At 30.6% G+C, this 19,568-nt stretch overlaps 1 protein-coding gene across 5 annotated transcripts in view; it reads left to right on the forward strand.

Annotated features, from left to right (window-relative positions):
- Positions 1-19,568, forward strand: part of LOC134721637 (glucose-6-phosphate exchanger SLC37A2-like) — a 34,779-nt gene that overhangs the window by 9,243 nt on the left and 5,968 nt on the right. The window contains exons 5-12 of one of the 5 annotated variants that reach the window (XM_063584764.1): positions 5,998-6,133; positions 6,722-6,798; positions 7,632-7,798; positions 10,758-10,801; positions 12,502-12,558; positions 16,048-16,083; positions 17,161-17,193; positions 18,797-18,889. In XM_063584764.1, the coding sequence (XP_063440834.1) occupies positions 5,998-6,133; positions 6,722-6,798; positions 7,632-7,798; positions 10,758-10,801; positions 12,502-12,558; positions 16,048-16,083; positions 17,161-17,193; positions 18,797-18,889 (643 nt within the window). Of the gene's footprint in view, positions 1-5,997; positions 6,134-6,721; positions 6,799-7,631; positions 7,799-10,757; positions 10,802-12,501; positions 12,559-15,161; positions 15,465-16,047; positions 16,084-17,160; positions 17,194-18,796; positions 18,890-19,568 lie in introns of all 5 variants that reach the window. The other 4 variants (XM_063584763.1, XM_063584765.1, XM_063584766.1 and 1 more) reach the window with 4 other exon arrangements.

Consider the following 19,568-nt stretch of genomic DNA (forward strand, 5'->3'; position numbering starts at 1 on the left):
TATATATATATATATCAAAAGTTTAATTTGTTTGCTTTACTAGTTTGTAAGAAACTTTTTATTCTCAAATTAATGAATGCATTTATATCTTCTGTTGTTTTCTGCCTCAATTCAAAACATTTGTTCAAAAGTTACTTCCCCTAATCAAGCACACATTCAAGTATGAAAAAGAAATAAATGTCTGCATTTGCTTTTCCATACAATGAAAAGGTAAACAAGTGAAAAAGGAAAAGTTTAATTTTCATATTGCTGTTTATGTTTTGTCAGAATTCTCCTGGCAAATATAGAAACAAAAATATCTGTTCTGAATAAATACTGTCAAAACTTTCCTGATAAAAATTCACAATTTAGTGTTTCAAAAATCTAGTTCTGAGGCCACACCAATTTAATTTCTTGTTCTACGGATTTTTGGACTCCAAAAATTGGGGCGAGCGAGCGATTTGAAAATTTTAATAAAAAAATATTAAATTTGCTAATTTTTGAGGCGAAGCTTAAAAAGTAAAGGCGAGCGATTATAATTTTTTTTTGTAAACATAAAATAGTAGGTTTTGACTATATTAAAACTTGATTTATCACTTGTACCTTGACATTTCTTTAATTTATGAAGTATTTTTTCCCTGTTCAACAAGAAATAAATGAATAATTAAATCTGGTCTATGTATGTGTGACTGACAATGAGACAATTCTCCATCCAAGTCATAATCAGGTTCAGAACGACCCCTTAATGTTATGAATATCCCTTTGATGAGGGGTTACAATATTTAAGTTATAGTATTATATTTTTTTTTGTAAAAATTAAAGGGGCTTTTATTTTCTCAAAGAACTATAATATTTGGTATCAAATGGTCAAAACATGTCCAAAAATTTTGTAATATACCTGGACTTTAACCATGTTAACACATTTACTTTAACAGTTTAATATTATTCAAAATAAGTGGACCCATCCCTCTTTTAGAAAAGTTGTTTAAAATATAATGTATTTCTCCTCTTTTTGAGTAAAAAATTCTAAGTTGTCAAAGGTTTTGTATAGTAGTACTGTACAAATCCTTAGTATTTCTATTTTCTTTTCTACAACAGACTGAACAGTAAACATGGTAAAATGACCCATTCAAGGCCCTTGTCTGAGGGAGGGTTGGTCCCAACCTGATAATAACAAACATAGGTCAAAGTACGGCCTTTTACACAGTGCTTCGATCAAGACCAACCAGCAAGCTATAAGGGACCACAACTAAGTATTGTACACAATTCGAACAGGAAAACCAACGATATAAATTATATTTCCAAACGGGAAAATACCAATGAACCACATCAACAAACAATAACTGCTGAACGACATGTCTCTGAATCAACCAGGATAGGTGCACAAACCTGCAGTGGGTATGACCGTCAGATAATTGCAGTTGAAGGCAAATCCTTAAGAAGTTCTTTGTACTTTATTTTAACAACGAACATTTTTTTATAGGGAATATAAGTTAGGGGAAAGAAATTAACGTTTTGTTCTGTACTGGTATTTCTATTTATATCGGAGCACTCCCGCTTGGAATAAATTGGTTTCATGCTGAAACAAATATTCTCGCAGATATTTTACAGTGTTGTGGGGTGCTGGTAGGTTTAAAATTGTTATATAAAGGGAAGACTGTTATTTTAAAAATCAAATGTTGAGATCTTTGTATAATATTTACAAAAAAACGGTGCGGGAAATGGACATGATTTCATTTCTGGATGCGGGAAGCGGGAATATAATAAAAATTAAAAAAATTTGTTTTGAAAAAAATAGGTGCGGGCGGGTCTGTCGAACAAGGAATCAAATTGGTGTGGCCTGGCAGATATGTGCAGAAAAATCTGGTTAAGACCGGTCAATGCATGATTTATGAAAATCAGCCGATATTGGTTCTTCACCTTAAGATAAGTTAGATAGAATTGTAAGCATGAAGAAGATACATGATTTTTGTCATGTTTATCCCGGTGACCCCGGGGTTATTGACACAGCTTAGGTATTGTTGAGTTTTGGAAAGACGTAAACAGAATCCTGGGGTGATTTAATGTAATCCTATTGTCATAGACCTGTTTTTTGGACAAGAAAGATAAAATAGTGTCTTAGGTACTAGCGAACTAAATGATTGGCAAACCATTTATAGAAAATGCTTTGTCCTCTTATAATAAGTGTTCTAATAAAATACTTTATCTGAAAGATTTAAGAAATAAATAAACAATTGTGAAAGATAATTCATGTACTTTTGTAAATTATCAGGAATAATTGAGTAGTTAAGGAAATTTGTTTACCAAATTTTGGTTGTTTTTGTTGATTTTTCTATAATAATAACTTGTGACCAATGTTTGTGGTTGTCTAATGATAAATTGTTGACTTTGATGATTTCAATATTTGAGTTAAAGGGATTCATTCAAAGTTCTAGGACTAATTACTTTAACTAAAGGAGCACAATGTTGATTTTGAATATCAAAGAAGTTTTTTTTTTATAGCCAATTTAGATCAATTTTATTTGTTTCTTGGGGTGAAACAAAGTATAATAGGTAATTCTTGTTTGTTCTATGAATTATTGGAAATAATTGAGTAATTAAGGAATTTATTTTTGTTGTTGATTATTCTTGAATGATTACATGGTCATGTTTGTGGTCATCTAATGATAGATTGTTAACTTTGACGAAATTGCTATTTTAGTCAATTTGATCTTATATCCAAATCAGATAAATATTATTTATTCCTTTGGGTGTATAATTGATAAATCTTGCTTATGTAATGCCCCTCCCTAAAAGTGGGGCCTATGTTGCAATTATATTGTCTGCCTGTTCATTCATCGTTTTTCATCCATCAATTGGTCTGTCCATATATATAAGTTGGAATACTTTTGTTATAATTTTCTCCTAAACTGCTCTTCAAAAAGATATTTTTATGGTCATCAGTTTGACAGTGATGAGTTGTTTAATGTGAGTCAGCACTTTTGAAATGATACTGATGATGTTAAATTATAAATTGTAATTGAAATTCTAAAGTACTTTTTATGCCCCCATTTATTATGCCCCATTTATGGGCATTATGTTTTCTGGTCTGTGTGTCTGTCTGTTTGTTTGTTCTTCCGTTTGTGCGTCTGTCCCGCTTCAGGTTAAAGTTTTTGGTCAAGGTAGTTTTTGATAAAGTTGGAGTCCAATCAACTTGAAACTTAGAACACATATTCCTTATGATATGATCTTACTAACTTGAATGCCAAATTAGATTTAACCCCATTTTCAGGGTCCACTGAACATAGAAAATGATAGTGTATTTAGGACACATTCTTGTTTTTGTCTCCTTTGAATAAATGTTATATGTCAAAGACTCAAAGGATATTGAAAGCAGAATATTGATTTGATTTCGTCTTTCAAATTGTCAGTTGTCAGCTCCTCCAGACTTGGTATCTTTTTCTCCTCCTTATTTCATTCACAATATTTTTTTCTGTATTTTGATCAGAAATTATTTTTAAATAATAAAAATGATAATGGAAATGGAGGATATGTCAAAAATACAAAAACATGACAAAAGATCAGACAACAACCTGACATAAGAGCAGACAACAACCTGTCATAAGAGCAGACAACAACCTGTCATAAGAGCAGACAACAACCTGACATAAGAGCAGACAACAACCTGTCATAAGAGCAGACAACAACCTGTCATAAGAGCAGACAACAACCTGTCATAAGAGCAGACAACAACCTGACATAAGAGCAGACAACAACCTGACAAAAGAGTAGACAACTACCTGATAAAAGAGCAGACAACAACCTGACATAAGAGCAGACAACAACCTGACAAAAGAGCAGACAACATCAAAATACCACCTATGGGTGTCTTCAATGCAGGGAAAAAATCCTGCACCCTGAGGTGGTCCTAAGCTGGCCTCAAATAAAATTGTGTACTAGTTCAGTGAAAATGAACGTCCCACTTAAGGCCAACTTATAAATTGACTAAAATTAAAAAACAAAATATTGCAAGACTAACAAAGGCAAGAGGCTCCTGACTTGGGAAAGGTGCAAAAATGTGGCAGGGTTAAACATGTTTTGTGATATCTCATCTCCCCTCTATTCCACTAGCCAATGTAGAATAAAGAAATCAGTTTAAAAGAACTCTGAGTCTGATTTCAGACTAGGTAACAAAAGAAAGTAAGCAAAATGACAATGATACATAAAGGACTATTAGCAGTTACTGACATGCCAGCTCCAGACCTCAATTAAACTGTTTGAAAGATTATGTTTTCATCATATGAAAATTAAGTACAATTCCTCCCTTTAAGGGTTTAGTACAGGGGCTTAGCTACCCGGAGGCACGACAGCACGTGCATCCATGTCGTTTTCACACCAAAAAAAAACCAGAAGAGAGAGAGATGAGTTGGTCAATCCGAATCGGACAGCGTGATGCATGTATTATCTAACACTATTATGATTATGATATTTGTTTAACATTCAGAGACTGTTGGTGTCTTTTTTGTCTTTCCCGGATATTAGTTTGACAACCTAGTTGCAAGTGTTGATGAAGCTGGTCGAGACATGCAGAAAAAGATCGTAGCTTCGCAGTTGCGTGCACATTGATTCGGCATGCAAAAAAGAAATGGCAAAATAAAAATTTATAAATCGAATGTTAGAGGAAACATCATGCTATGTTGTCACTTTTTTGATTGATGAAATATCATTAAATAACGACTTTTGGAGATTATGACAAAATCAGAAGATAGCTTGTATCTTTTACAAGATTTGAATTTATAATACTCAGTCTAAGCTATGTAGTTTTGGAGCACATTTTACAGTGTACAGTTCATCAGTTTGGAATGAGATGTACCAATCGGCATTAGAATTATCAGATCCCTACGATATCGTTGAAAATATGCCGAGGCGATGTGGTTGACAGACTACCGGAGCCAATCACCCTTCAACCACACCAAAACAGTATTGGAAAGTCTCATTATATTTTGCGTTCATAGACCATATGATAAGGGAACTGGAGAGTGGAGTCACGTCAAGTTTTCAGAAAATCACTTCTTTCTGTTGTATCTGCTTCATCGTGTTGTAGAAAATATCACAAACAAACAAATCTCAGACATACGAAACTGACCTGACATGTAATTTTGACGAAATCAATTGGGAGGTTGATCGATGCCGAAAACGTACATTGGTTCATAACATCTCGCGAGTGCTACCATTCCATGATGGCCCCGAGATCTATAAGTCATGGTACTACGTATGTTATTGAAAACAAATGTACGATTAACAATGACCAACGACAAGTACATAGCATTACTGCATATTCATTGGGATTTCAGTGTGAATGTTGACAAAGTAATAGAGAAGTTTGTTTCTGCCCAGACCCGAAGAGCAGATTTTGGACAATTTTGAGTAAATTCTGGATCGTGACAAATATGTGCTGTTTATGGATAACTTTATTCAGAAGATTTATTAATAGTTTTACGTTCATAAATTTTTATCTACGTTTTTGTACATATAGCTCCTCTTTGACCGAAAACCGGAAAATACATTTTTCTGCATAATAGGGTCCCAAAATTTTTTCGCATCGCTCCGCTCGGCAGTATTTGCTTCCACATTATTTCTTTCTAGCTACGCCCCTGTAGTATCATACCATCATGAAATATATGAAAAGATCATAACCTTTATCATGCCAACAACTGGTTGAAGAACAAATTTGTTTATTTCCGATGCAAAGACCCTAAGAATAAATCAAAATTAATACCAAATTTGTAATCCTTAATGACCTGACAACAGTATTGTAACTATATTCTTTCCTAATAAGTTTATTTAAATGTTTAGTTAGCATTTGAGGTGAATGTCTGAAGATATCCTTCATTTGACTTGTTAATAGAAAATACACATTTATTAAACATTAAGTTCAGAACTTCCAAATGGGAAACTAGTACCTTTAAGAAAAATAGTTTATACAATGTACTCTGATAAAATAAGAGCCTACTTTAATTCTGTATATATAATTTCCAGTGGACATATAGCAGAGCGATTAAATCTTCGATACTTCTTGTCAGGTGGTATGATGCTGGTTGGAATATTTACAGCAGCTTTTGGAATGGGATATTTTTTCAACATACACAGTATATACTTTTATGTTGGTATACAAGTAAGTGAATTGTTTTTTTTCTCAGTTTATTGTCTGTTTTTTAATTTACTTTGGTAACTAGTAAGTTTATTTAATTGAAACTTAAGCACTTAGAATATGTACAACTAGAGCAGAGTCACTTCTGAAGATGTAAGGATAACAATGATTATATGATAAAAGGATTAATATATGCATGATGCTGTTGTGCAGCAGAAGTTTACCATTTTTAATAAATACTCTCATGAACAAAGTCATAATGCCGGATGACTGCCCTAATTAGTGCTTATTTGTTGTATAAGGCCTAAAGTTTGAACGATCATGGCCTAGGTCAAATCTGAGATATAAAAGTAACTTTTTGAAGAAAATAGGAGAGTAAAGCATGTTCACTTATTGTTGGTTTTTTTTACTACCTGAAACATAGTTAGTGTCAGGGGACTTTGGTGGCCAAGTGGTTTAAATAGTTGACCACAACTTTGGGGCTATAAAGTGGTGTTAAAACATCAACAATCAATCAATCACTTAACCTCAAATTCTTTCCAATGAAAATTGTGTGTGTATGTATTCATGTATAGAAAGGTAGTAAATAAACTCTGAATTTTATTTTGATAGGTAGTTAGTGGACTTGTTCAAAGTTCTGGATGGCCCAGTGTAGTAACATGTGTTGGAAACTGGTATGGTAAGGGCAAGTAGGTATCATTGATGATTAGGTTGCATTTTTATACCATCAGATGAAATTATATGTTTATTTTTATGTTGTTACATTTTAGGTATTTGAGTTATCTCCCTTACTCCTTGAATTGAAAAATATAATTAAGAGTTCTTATAGGATTCTTTCTTGAATAAAAGTATTATAACACAAGAGGAAAAAGTCTAGTTAATTGAAGATTTTGCATTCATGTACCTGGTTTACAGCTTTTATAGGATTTACAAGCTATCTCCAAATATATATTTATTGTTCAAGGGAGGACAACAAAACAATGAATGTTGTATTTTAAACAATGGCAGTTTTTCCTTTTAAAGATGTTCATATGATAACAGTTCACAGATTTATAGATATAGGAAGTTGTGGTATGAGTGCCAATGAGACAACTCTCCATTCAAGTCACAATTTATAAAAGTAAACCATTATAAGTCTAGGTACTGCCTTCAACAAGGAGCCTTGGCTCACACCGAACAGCAAGCTATAAAGGGCCCCAAAAATAACTATCGTAAAACCATTCAAGCAGGAAAACCAACTGTCTATATAAATAAGAGAAATGGGAAACATGTATGAACAACATAAACAGACAACAACCACTATACATCAGATTTATGTATTTTCAATCTGACTTACACTCATTCAGGTACTATAAACACCAACCATTGAATAACAGAATCCTTACTTAGGACAAGCACATAAAGATTGCGTCAGGTTTGAATAGGTCTGTAAGTGCTCAATCTTCCCAAAAAAGTTTGCTGTGGTCATATAGAAATAAGATATATTGTTGTGAATCCTTATTTTATAAATTGTATATTTCAGACGTGGATTAATCATGGGTATATGGAACTCTCACACGTCTGTTGGTAACATATTAGGATCGTTGATAGCAGGAGCCTTTGTGACAACATCATGGGGATGGTCCTTTGCAGTTCCTGGTTTAATCACCTTTGGTATTGGTGTTATGGTCTTTTTCTTCCTTGTTCCTGGTAAGATATGATTTTCAATTGTTTTATGCATCTCAGGCTCACTAGAGTCACTATTTAATTTGGTATTCAGTAATGTGAACAGAAGGGATAAGATATACTAATTTAGGAAAAAGGTCCCCACATGCACTTGCAAAAATGTAAAGCAAAGGGGCATGTTTTGTAATGCTGTTTTCATCTATAAATCAGTTACATTTTCAACATGGAGCAAAATTCTTTTTCCTTATTTGAATATATAGATGTCATCTGTAAATGGCTTCAATTGAATTTTCTTAATGGTGAACTGATGATGTTTTGTCCACACATAAGACTTTGGCTGGCAAGGTTTTATTTAACAAATAATATAACTTGCTGAACAATCTCAAGATTATTTGTTTATAAAAAACAGAGCTCCATGTTCTTCAATTTTTTGTATCAAATGCAGAGGAATATATGGTGAACTTCAAGGACATTCAGGACAACTCCAATTTCTACAAATATCTTGAAAATATATACTCTATTTATATAAAAAAAAAAGCTCTTAAAAAGATACCCTTATTACTGTAAATTCAGAAATTATTGCGAGGTTTTTATTATTGCGAATAATGCGACAGAGTTGTAAACGCCATTATTAAAATTCGCATTTTGTAATATTTTAACTGAATTAAGCATGACTTTTTTCAAAATCGTAAAAATTAAAATCGCATTCAAGTTTAAAATGACAAAATCGCAATAATAATTGCACGCAATAATTTCTGAATTTACAGTATAATTTTGTACACCAAAAGTGTTTTTGACTAATACAAGACTCGTAAGCTAGAGTAGAAGTAGAAAAATTTAAAAGGCCAAAATAATGTACGAAGTTGAAGAGCATTGAGGCCACAAAATTCCGAAAGGTTTTGCCAAATTAAACTGAGGTATCTTTTCATGGGATGGAAAATCCTTTGTATTTCTAACAATTCAAACTTTTGTAACAGTTAGTTTATAAATAAGACAATATCAATGTAATAGTGTCGGATGTTTAGCTAAGTAACCATTAAATCAAGTTAAGTTTTTGAGAAACTAAATTTGACATAAATATGCACCTTACAGCCAATTTATAATTATAAATGATAAGGAGCAGTTTGTTTAAATTAAATCTGTTACTAAAGGTCATCCATCTTCTACGTGAAGGTTGAAATGTGAAATCTTTACGTGCTAACAGACTAACAGAAAAATAAGTATAAACATTGATAATCATGTAGCCCTGACAGATGTAACCTTGTCTGTTTTTTTTCTCATGACAAGTTATAAGAATAGTGATGTCAGTGCCTATGACATAATTGATTAAAATCTGAAGGAACTGTCTTATCATCTTGTTTATTTTGGTAAATCAGATTACTTTAGTACATTGGATGTTTGAATGTACCATGAATGCACATTTGCAGATCATGGCCATATAATTATTCTTTATCTAGGCTGCATCAGTGATTTCTTGTCAAGTTTAGGAATTGTTTTTACTTTATTGTATATTTAGCTCTCCTTGTCTGCAATCGTCCGTTGTTGTTAATTGTTAGAAAAAAATCTTCTCCTCTGAAACTACTGAGACAAATTAACCAAACTAAGCCATAATAATCCTTAGGGTGTGTCTGATGACGCTGCCTTCTAACCAACATAGCTAACATGGCTAAAAATAGAGTATAAGGGTAAAATGCGGTTTATTGCTTTTATCTCTGAAACTGAAGCATTTTGAGCAAATCTTACAAGGGATACAAATGTTAATCAGGTTGAGATCTATCCGCTCTGAAATTAACACATGAATCAGATAATTCATTGTTGGGTTGCTGCCTCTAAATTTGTAAATTTAGGGAAATTTTGCATTATTGGTTGTTGTCTTGAAGTTTATTATAGATAGATATAAACTGTAAACAGCAATAATGTTCAACAGCAATAATGGTCAGCAAAGAACAGTCTACAAATAAGTCAACATGACTAAAATTGTCAATTGGTATTTAAGGAATTATTGCCCTTTGTCATATTTGTCCAAAAATCTTCTCCAAAAATCTACTCCACTTTAACCACTGGACAAAATGAAATTAAACTTAGCCACAATTTTCAACAGGGTATCTACATTGTAAAATGTGTCTAATGACCATGTCATCAAACCAAAATAACTGCAACAGACGGGTTTCCTATAGAAGTCTAAAGAAAAAATGTAAAAAAAAATCAATCTAAAATGGTCACAACTTGAAAACTTATTTAGATAATGAGAAGGGGTCTTCAGTAACTATTGTAGACTAAATTGGGATGTCCTGCTTTTAATTTAACCAATGGGCTAAACTAAACCAGACTTGGCCTCAATCATTATTAGGGTAGTTTATTTTATTTTTTATGCTATTAACCTCATTTTACATGATTTCAAAACAATAGTAGATACAGGTGAGCGACACAGGCTCTTGAGATACTGTAGTTTGTCCTTTTCTGATCTTTGTCATCTGATATGAACTTCCATGTCCTTAGAAAGAAAATATCTTTGAACCATATTTGTTCTTTTTGAATACTTTTTTTTATCCAAAAGTAGTACAAGTTTTGTGTTTTTCTTAAATACTTATGAAATAGCTTCTGAAATTTAAAGCCTATTGTCAAACTATATCTTTGGTCAGCATACTTTCAAGTTGATGGTTGTATTAACTTGAAGCTTAGTGTTTGTGTCATTCATTCATATTTTTTGATTTTTCTTAAATTTGATTTATCTTAAATTTGATTTTTCTTAAATTAGATTTTTCTTAAATTAATTTGGACTGGGATTTTGAGCTTGACATATGGTACAAACATTTTTCTATTGTTGAAGTCAGTATGTTGAACTCCGAATGTCTCTTTCTGTTTGTTTTTTTTGTGTTACAATGTATTAGATTGCTATCTCATTGATATAATTCCCTCATAAACTTTTATTAATGTATAATATAAGTGTATATAATTTGATATAATATTTGTACATTTACAGATCCAGAAGATGTTGGTTGTGACATGCCAGATCAACATGGCACTGTAAGTTATATTGGTTACTTATAGATTATTGTTGATCACCTCAACGAGATTGATTTTCTCGCTTGAGCCGAGACGACAAAAGCGAGAAAGGCATTCGAGTTAAGATGACCAATGATAATCTTTTTATCGCTATTTTACCTATGACGATGTTGTCAATTTCATGTCAATTTGGTTAGCAACGCCACATGTCTGCTTAGTTTCTAGCGATAATTTTCCATCTCAAGTGAGTAGCGTGATATGAAAAATTATCACAAAAAAAGATCAAAGGAAAAATGCATAAAATAGCGATAATGTAAATTATTGTGTGCAGTTATTATTGCGATTTTGTCATTTAAGACTAAAATCCGGTTTAATTGATATAAAATTGATATATTTAAATTATTACGATTACTTTTATTAAAAAGCAGCTCTTTAATAGTTTATTTAACAGTCAAAGCTGAATGCTGTTTAAGTATGTCATTTAATACAACACAAAACCCAGTTGTATAAAAGTTTTCGAAATAGAAAAAGTAATTTGTCCTAATAGTATTTTACACACATTGATTGTTAATTTCTATCAATCACTCCTTGAGAAAAAAAATTAAGTAAGTATAGGTTATGGAGGTTATTTCTAAGGATTACTCTATATTTGCCTATGTAATAGTTGCTATAGATAGTTTTCAATGACATAATTTGAATTTGAGGTCTTTCTCTTTTCTGATAATTGAGGACTAGTTGATTTCCTTATCTGACTCACAAAAATAAACAACTGGTACAAGCTAGTCAGTTAAACGATCATTACTAGAATATAGTGATAAATGATATAAGTCATAAACAAAATGAAAGTTGTTCAGAAAACAACTTTTTCTAAAATCTAGCAGTCAGTCCATGTGTGCATAATTATCTTCATGTCAAAGGGAAATAACTCAAATTTAAATGACTTCAATGGAAAACTTTGTGATCAGCTGTATTTATAAAAAAGAAGATGTGGTATGATTGCCAATAAGACAACTATCCACAAAAGACCAAAATGACACACATTGTCTATTTTGAATATGTCAGTCATTATTCTTCATGATCAGTACTTTCCTGATTGTCATCATAACTTTTAAAAGATATTTATTTATAACTTTTAGTGTAAACAATATTTTACTTAGATACAAACAGATAAATATATATGTACATCAATACAATACATGGATTTCCCTTATTCTTTGTCAATTTATCCCTTTCTGCACCCATTGTATAAAAAAAAATTAATCAACGTGTTGTTCGTTTGATCTCAGTACTTCATTGGTTGAAATCCGATTATGACGTCGAATTTTATTGCTTTTCACTGAAATTCCTATTGTGATGGCATGAAAAAAGGTGACCATGCCTGATGACGTCACATAGCAAGAACACATCTTTTTGCAGATCATACGAAAAGAAGAAATAAGTTTGCATAATGTTAGAAAATCATTAGAGAAACAGATTCCACCACCAAATTTCGTGTAATAAGATATTTATCCACTCTTGACAGTTAAATTTTAAGTATTTGAAATGCTCGGGCAAGCCTCACGTTTTAAATTTGAAAATTTAACTGTCTCAAGTGGATAAATATCGTATCACACTTGATGCAGTGGTAGAATTTATATTTATACTTTATTATATCTTGATTGTAGAACTGCACAGAAAACATGTCAGCTACAATATTAATATGTACATGTTATATCTTACAGCATGTAGTGGCTGAACATGGAATAAATAAAACATTGAATATTGATCCTGCTGAACCAGTAAGTTTTATCAGAAATATCATGATATATGTTGCATATATATGATCCATACTTCTTGGCCTAAAATTTTGACAAAAAATATTCATTCAGTTAAGATCCATTCGTCATGATTTTCTATAACATTCTGACACACAAATTAAAAATGTTAAAAAAAAACCCACCTTCATATCTTACTTTTTTAGATATTTTAGTTTCTGTTTTGATTCATTTAAAGAAAAATATTAAATATTCTGAATGTTTTAGATGTTTTTAAACTAACATTTCTTATATATAAAAATAATTTGTAGAAAACGTTGCTTTGTTTGTTGGCTTTCAGTTATTTTTAATTAACTGTCAAACAATCAAATTTAATCATTTCTAAATTGTGCAGTCTAAGAATTTGAACTTTTATATTGATTACTTAGAATAATTCAGTCAGTAAATTTCAGCCTGCAAAGAAAAAAAAGGGCTTTTAGATATTTATTGACAAACTCATTTTCTAAAAGAAATTGGTTGTTTTTCTCTTAACATTGTGGCAATGCAATGTCATATAAAAATTCATGGCCATTGCCTTCACTTGCCACTTTAAAACCTGAAATTCCTGCATTATTAAGGACAATTTACAAAATGTAAAAAATCCAGACGGTTCTTAAACTGAAAGAATAAGTGCCTGTGCAGAAAATCCTATATTAGTTTGAAAAAAAAGAACTGCTCGTTCTTAAGATTTGAAAAGTTATGAATAAAAGGAGAAGTGATGTAAAGACAATTGAGACAGCAATTAAACAGCACAAAAAAAATCACCTCAAGACAGTTTGAGATCAGCATAACTTGATAATTGATATCAAAGATCGACCAACAGCAAATCTTGATAGATAAACAATAAAGATACTTTCTATTTATGAAAACAATTGTCTTTTCTAAGTTTCAGCTTTATGATCTCAATAATTTGGTAAACTATTAATGGGTTTGGTATATTTAATATACAAACTATATAAATCGTATTTATTTAGAAAACTTTATCACAGAACAAAGCAAATGATATGCATACAGCTTATTTTATTATTATACAAAAAGAAAACTATTATATAAGCATTTCATACACTTTCCATTCTTTGTCAGGAGTGTTTATCTGAAATTTTAGTTTTTAATATTTAATTACAGAGTTCAGGCTTAATTACTATTGATTTTATATTCATAATAACTGCATCTATATTTTTCTTATTGTTTTATTTTCATCTTGGTCTGTTTAAATCTTTTGAAATTATTTCTGTTGCAAAGTTGGCCATAGAATGTCAGACAATTGGACAAGAACAGAACACAAGTGTTCATTAGAGCAACAATTACATGGTAACAGAAATTCAATGCTTTATTTGAAATAAAAAAACAAAACAATTAAATCCCTTCCAATATCAGTTTCCTATTTCCTGACTTCAAATCCAACATGTTTTTGTCTTGACCAGCAGTTAATTCAATTGTTAAAACACATATATTTAGAATGAGGTTTTACTACATAACTTTAACCCTATATTAATATACTAACAACCACATAACTTTAACCATGTATAAACTACTAACAGAGCATGTAGATGTATTAACACTTGTATGCAAATTTGTCTTATAACTTGAAACTAAAAATGATACCATAAAATATGGCATCACAATTAAGGAAGCTTGCTTGTCATGTTTTGGATTTTTTGTCAGATTTTCAGAATCCTCTGGTTTTCTCCCTTTGAATGCGTTGAAATAAATTCCCCAGTGACCACATTTTTCTTTATGTAAATCTTTTACATGTATAATGATAAGCCATCTGTAAAAGTCTTATAAAATTTTAATTACTTTTTAACAGTTTTTGAGAACTTCAACTTGTCAATGATAAGGCTTTGAAAAGTCAAGCGAGAATATTTTCCCGCCAAAATTTCAATGGTTCATATCTCGAAAACAAGCGTGGTGACCTTTATATATTTTTTTGCTCTTTGGATTTCTTTAGTAATTCCCTGTTAATATAAACTAGTGTTTTGAAAAGTTAATTTCTTTGAAACTGAAAAGCCAACTCCCTTTAAAAACCTTTGGCATCATAATTTAGAATTGATTGTTGCATGGCATCAATAGGTTACTCAGAGACAGAGTTTAGGTCATTCTGAGACAAAATTCAACTAAATACAAAAACATGTAAACACAACTATTCTTTAAATATGGTTGAAAACTGTTAAGCCTTTTCAATACCTTAATTTGTAGTTATTTTGGGTTAAGAGCCAATTAAATTTTCTTGTTCCTCTTGAACATCAGCATTTGTTATCAATAAAAAGCCTATATCAAAAGCCAAAGTGTAATCATCCATTTACATTATTAAATCAACAACAACAAAAAGTGACAACAAGTACTGGTAAGGCATGAACAATTCAATATAATGTAGGTTATAAGGTAAACATAGATGAACTAGTATACATGATTGTTTTGAGACCATTTGAAGCCAGCAGAATTGTCCTGCTGTGTTGAAGACCTTGGGCTAATTCTGCTCATTGGGCAGGTTGTTGTCTCTTTGACACATTCCCTGTTTCCATTCTCAATTTTATAGAAAAGTCACTGAATACCTGATGAATTTAAAATATTATTGTTTTGTAAAGGAAAAGATTGATTTGACAACTATAAGCGTGCACGTTGATTATGGGGCGCTAAATAACAGCAATAAAATCAGCAATGAAACTACAGCTAACGGCGAAGTGATAAATGGTCCAGTTGTCTCTGTACAAACTACTGATACTGTTGACTCATCAAATCCTACAAATGGCCGTACAGTTTTCTCTGTACAAGCTGCAAATGACCATACAGTAGACTCATTAAAGGCTGCCAATGATTATACACCAGACTCACAAAAACCTGCAATAATAATCTCTACCAATGGCAATCCAAACTTGGCTAAAAATGGAGTAAGAAAAACTTGGTAGTGTGCTAGTTCATAAAATGGGTATGGTGCTATCTTGATTGTTGTTCTGTCTGCTAGTCATGTTCTACTTTCAATATGTTTCAGATGAGGGTTTATATAGAATATATCTAACTACATGTATTATTGATTATTTTATCTGTTTATATGTGTATTGCTAGTAATTTGAATATTCTTGTAGAAAGAGAAAAGACACTGTGGATTTAGTTTTATTGATGGGGTACTAATTACAATGGATTTCATGAGTAAAGGTTAATCATGAATTAAATGTTCTTGTCTCTCAAATTTTTGGTTTCTGCATTCCTGATGATGGTAAATCCAGAAGAGCTGCTGATGCATGAAGCTTATAACTTATTGTTTTCATGTTTTAAAAAATTAAAAGAAATTCAAAATTCTTGTACAGAAAAAATCAAGTTTCCATTAAAATACATGTACAATTTTTCAACAATTCATGAAAAATTGGTACCCAAAGAATAAGGGAATCCACAGTTATGCCTTTTATGATACAGTGTTGACTGCAAGTAAATTAATTTAAAATAGTATTAATTTTATTATATTTTTTATTAAAGAGTGAAACAAGTCGATTGCATCGCTATGATATTGAAGTAAATATGTATTTTTAGTCTATTATCAAGCACACCAATTGCACTTTGTCATTCAACCATATAAATTGATTTGATAAAGACCTCCTTTCACTTTTGTATATAGAAAACTTTTAGAGATGAGCACACAAACACATACACACACTCACCAACACATACACATACCAATACACCATAAAATATTATGTGAAATTTCATTTGACAACTCATTTAATTACATATGAATATCATACATTTCTGTCCATTGCTTTGCTTCATAACATATTTTTTTACACAAAAGTTAACTACTTATAATTAGTGATACTAATGTTTTTAGTCACAATGTATTCAAGAGAAGGATTGAATTTATTTTAGTTCAAAGTAACCTCAAGTTATGAATACATTTGATGATTTACTGGTAGCTTTAAGAAGCTTTCATCCTTTGAGAACATTACTGAAGTAATAACCAGTAGTGGTGTCATTAATTCACAGAGAGTACTTTATATATATCAATTCCTGAAATTATTATTTAAACTTTCTTTTTGAAGAAATGAATAAATGGAAGGTATGCCTAAGGATGGTAAAAAAAAATATAAATAGAAATACAACTAACATATGTTGCATGATAAGCTCACCTATTTAAGATTTGTGACTTTGTAAAAAATATGTTACCATGGGTTTATTTTTTAAAAAATTTTAACCTATGGTTTCAATTTTTAAACTTATAAAAAATTATCCAACAGCTGGAGAAATGGGCCAAGGATACATGCAATGATAATTTTTATCTTGTTTGCTTGCAAGTGCAGAATTATCTCATAATTTAATTAACTATTTGCAGAAACATATTCTAAAAGTTCAAAGCTGTTGAAATCTGAATTCCTCTAGATCTTTTTGTCAACTAAATTGAACCTAATATACCATCTCTTACTAATGTGACTAGTTTGAATCAGCTAGCCTATGACTTAAGGATAGCTATAAATCACTCTTCAAAAATGTTTTTTTTTTTATGAAAACAGCAATAAGATATTATTTCGAATATTTTTCACTTAGAAATTTCAATTTAAGTTAAAATTTAAATGATTTATTTCCTTTATCTAATAGTCTTCTGAAGATGGTGATGATTTATATCATGAGGTAAAACGTATATAGCATGGTTTTTAACTAGAGTGGATGTGAATTTAACATTGACTTATTTTACTAATTTTTGAGTTTTTTTGCATTTTTATACAGATTTTCTTTTATAGTGCCTTGTAATTGCTAGTAGCTTGATTTGTGTTTGCATAGTACTGATCTTTAATTATATAATATACATGTATAATGTTTCTCATATGTCTTCAAATAAAATTACTGTTTGTTACAAAGAAAACTTTCATCAATGTCTTCTCTACTTTTATAAAAGGGAATTATTTAATATTTGGTATGCAACTTGATGACAGTGTTGTTAAGTTGTTTACTGATAGTACAAAATTTTTCAGCACTCGTTTAACATAAAAATTTCTATCAAAGTTATTTCCCTTCAATGAAAGGGAATGATCAGTTTTACTTTGTTATACATATGACCCCAATCTTTTGCATGCAGGGATGTAAGTGCCTGCCCCATTATTGTTCTTGTTAATACATTTTAATATGAAATATCTTCTTGATAATCATTTTTCTAAGGTTTGCATGTGGCAGATATTTAGTCTTATTGAAAATTTTATCAAATTTTTGCACCCTCTTATTGCATGATTTTTGGTTGTTGAATGCAACTTGTAGATTTATGTTAAATTCAGAATAATTTTTTTTATTCTAAGAGTTGTATAATTAAAGATCAGTAACAATTTCAGTGTTTCCTCCTACAAATCTTTAGATTTCCTTTAGTTTTATGTTTTGTATTTTGTTATCAACTATTAGAACTCATATGTGTAAAAGCATTTGAGATTGCATTTTTCAGTCATATTTTTCTCTATATGTACAATAGTTTTAAAGTTCTCAAAAATAGAAATTTCATTTAAGTATAAGGTTAAATGATGATCAATTTAGTGATTGATACTTATAGGATATATTTTAGTATAATTCTATTGTATAGTTTTGAATTTTTCAAAGACTTTTCAATACAAAGTATGGTGAAGAGAATGTTGCATTTCAAATTATAATTACTTTAAAAACACAACTTTTGTAATTGATATTTACTTTGATTAAATCAAACCTTTGACTTGATTCTGATTTAGAATGGGACATATTTCTACCTTTTTCAAATATTGCCAAAATTGTCTCTCTTTTTTCTTTTCCAAATTTTACTTTTCTTGCCATGTTTTTTCAATGGCTTTTTATTGTATTTTATCTTTCATATTGCTTTATTGGGGATGGGATGCAGATTTTTGTTTTAAATAAAAAGTTTACAGATGAAAATGAGATTTCTTTTATGCCAGTAATATAATTAAAAAACTGCATTTTCCTGTTTTTGCAGAATTTATTGCCATAAAAGAGCATTATAAATGAGAATGATAATAATGTATAAATTGATATTTGGTTGGTTACCCTGCTTAGTGGACTTTAACATATCCCAGCTGAAAATTAGAGGACCTGTAAATGGGATCATATGTTAATTTATTATAAAAAGATTTATTTTAAATACCCCAAATATAAGAAAAGTAAGAATTTGAGAATCAGATGAAGTTAAAGGTTTGATTATGGTCAGATTGTGAAATATTAGATTCAATTGAAATTAATTGATATTTCTTTTGTGATTTTGCAGCAATCTTATAGCAGTATAGATGCCTCAACACAGGCCTTAATCAAACATAAGCAGGAGAAACCCATTACAATTTGGGGAGCATTCTTTATACCAGTAAGTACCTTATGTGTCACATCTGTTAATCTGTTTATACATCTGCATGTCTACTCATAACTTTTTGATTGCAAAATCTTCATACAAGGACTTTGATAAAAACTGTTAATATCGAATTATTTTGAAAATAGAAAATCAGTTTAGTCTCTGAACTAAAACTAACCTAAAGGTAACCTAAGGGTTTTCAATTTGTCAATAAAGAAGTAAATATAAAACTAGCTAACCCCATAGCCATGCATGCATGGCTAACCCTCCTAAGGCAGGCTAGTTTCAAATATTTTCTTGTCCTGCAGTTCTCATAAAAATTTGAATGAAACTGATTATTGATAGAAATTGAATTGATGTTTGGTTCATTAGTAATAATGCAGTAACGGCCCTTGGTATGTATTGATGGTATTTTTTACACAGAAAGAAGGCCTCTGTCAAGGTCATTCATCATTTCCTGTAATGTATAGTTTCTCAAATAGCTGTACAAAGTAAAACAGAAATTGTGCTACACATTTTAGCATTTTTGTGTAATAATCATAAAATCCACAACCCAAAAATACAAGTCAATATATTATTTTGCATACTGAAAATTCAAAAAGTTGAGTTCATTGACTTTTGCAATATTTAAAGAACAGTCAAACATGTGAGATTAATGCAATTCCAGAAAAATCTGCATACAGTTATATGTATC

This window comes from Mytilus trossulus, chromosome 6 (assembly GCF_036588685.1).
Source record: "Mytilus trossulus isolate FHL-02 chromosome 6, PNRI_Mtr1.1.1.hap1, whole genome shotgun sequence".
NCBI classification, from domain to species: Eukaryota; Metazoa; Mollusca; class Bivalvia; order Mytilida; family Mytilidae; genus Mytilus; species Mytilus trossulus.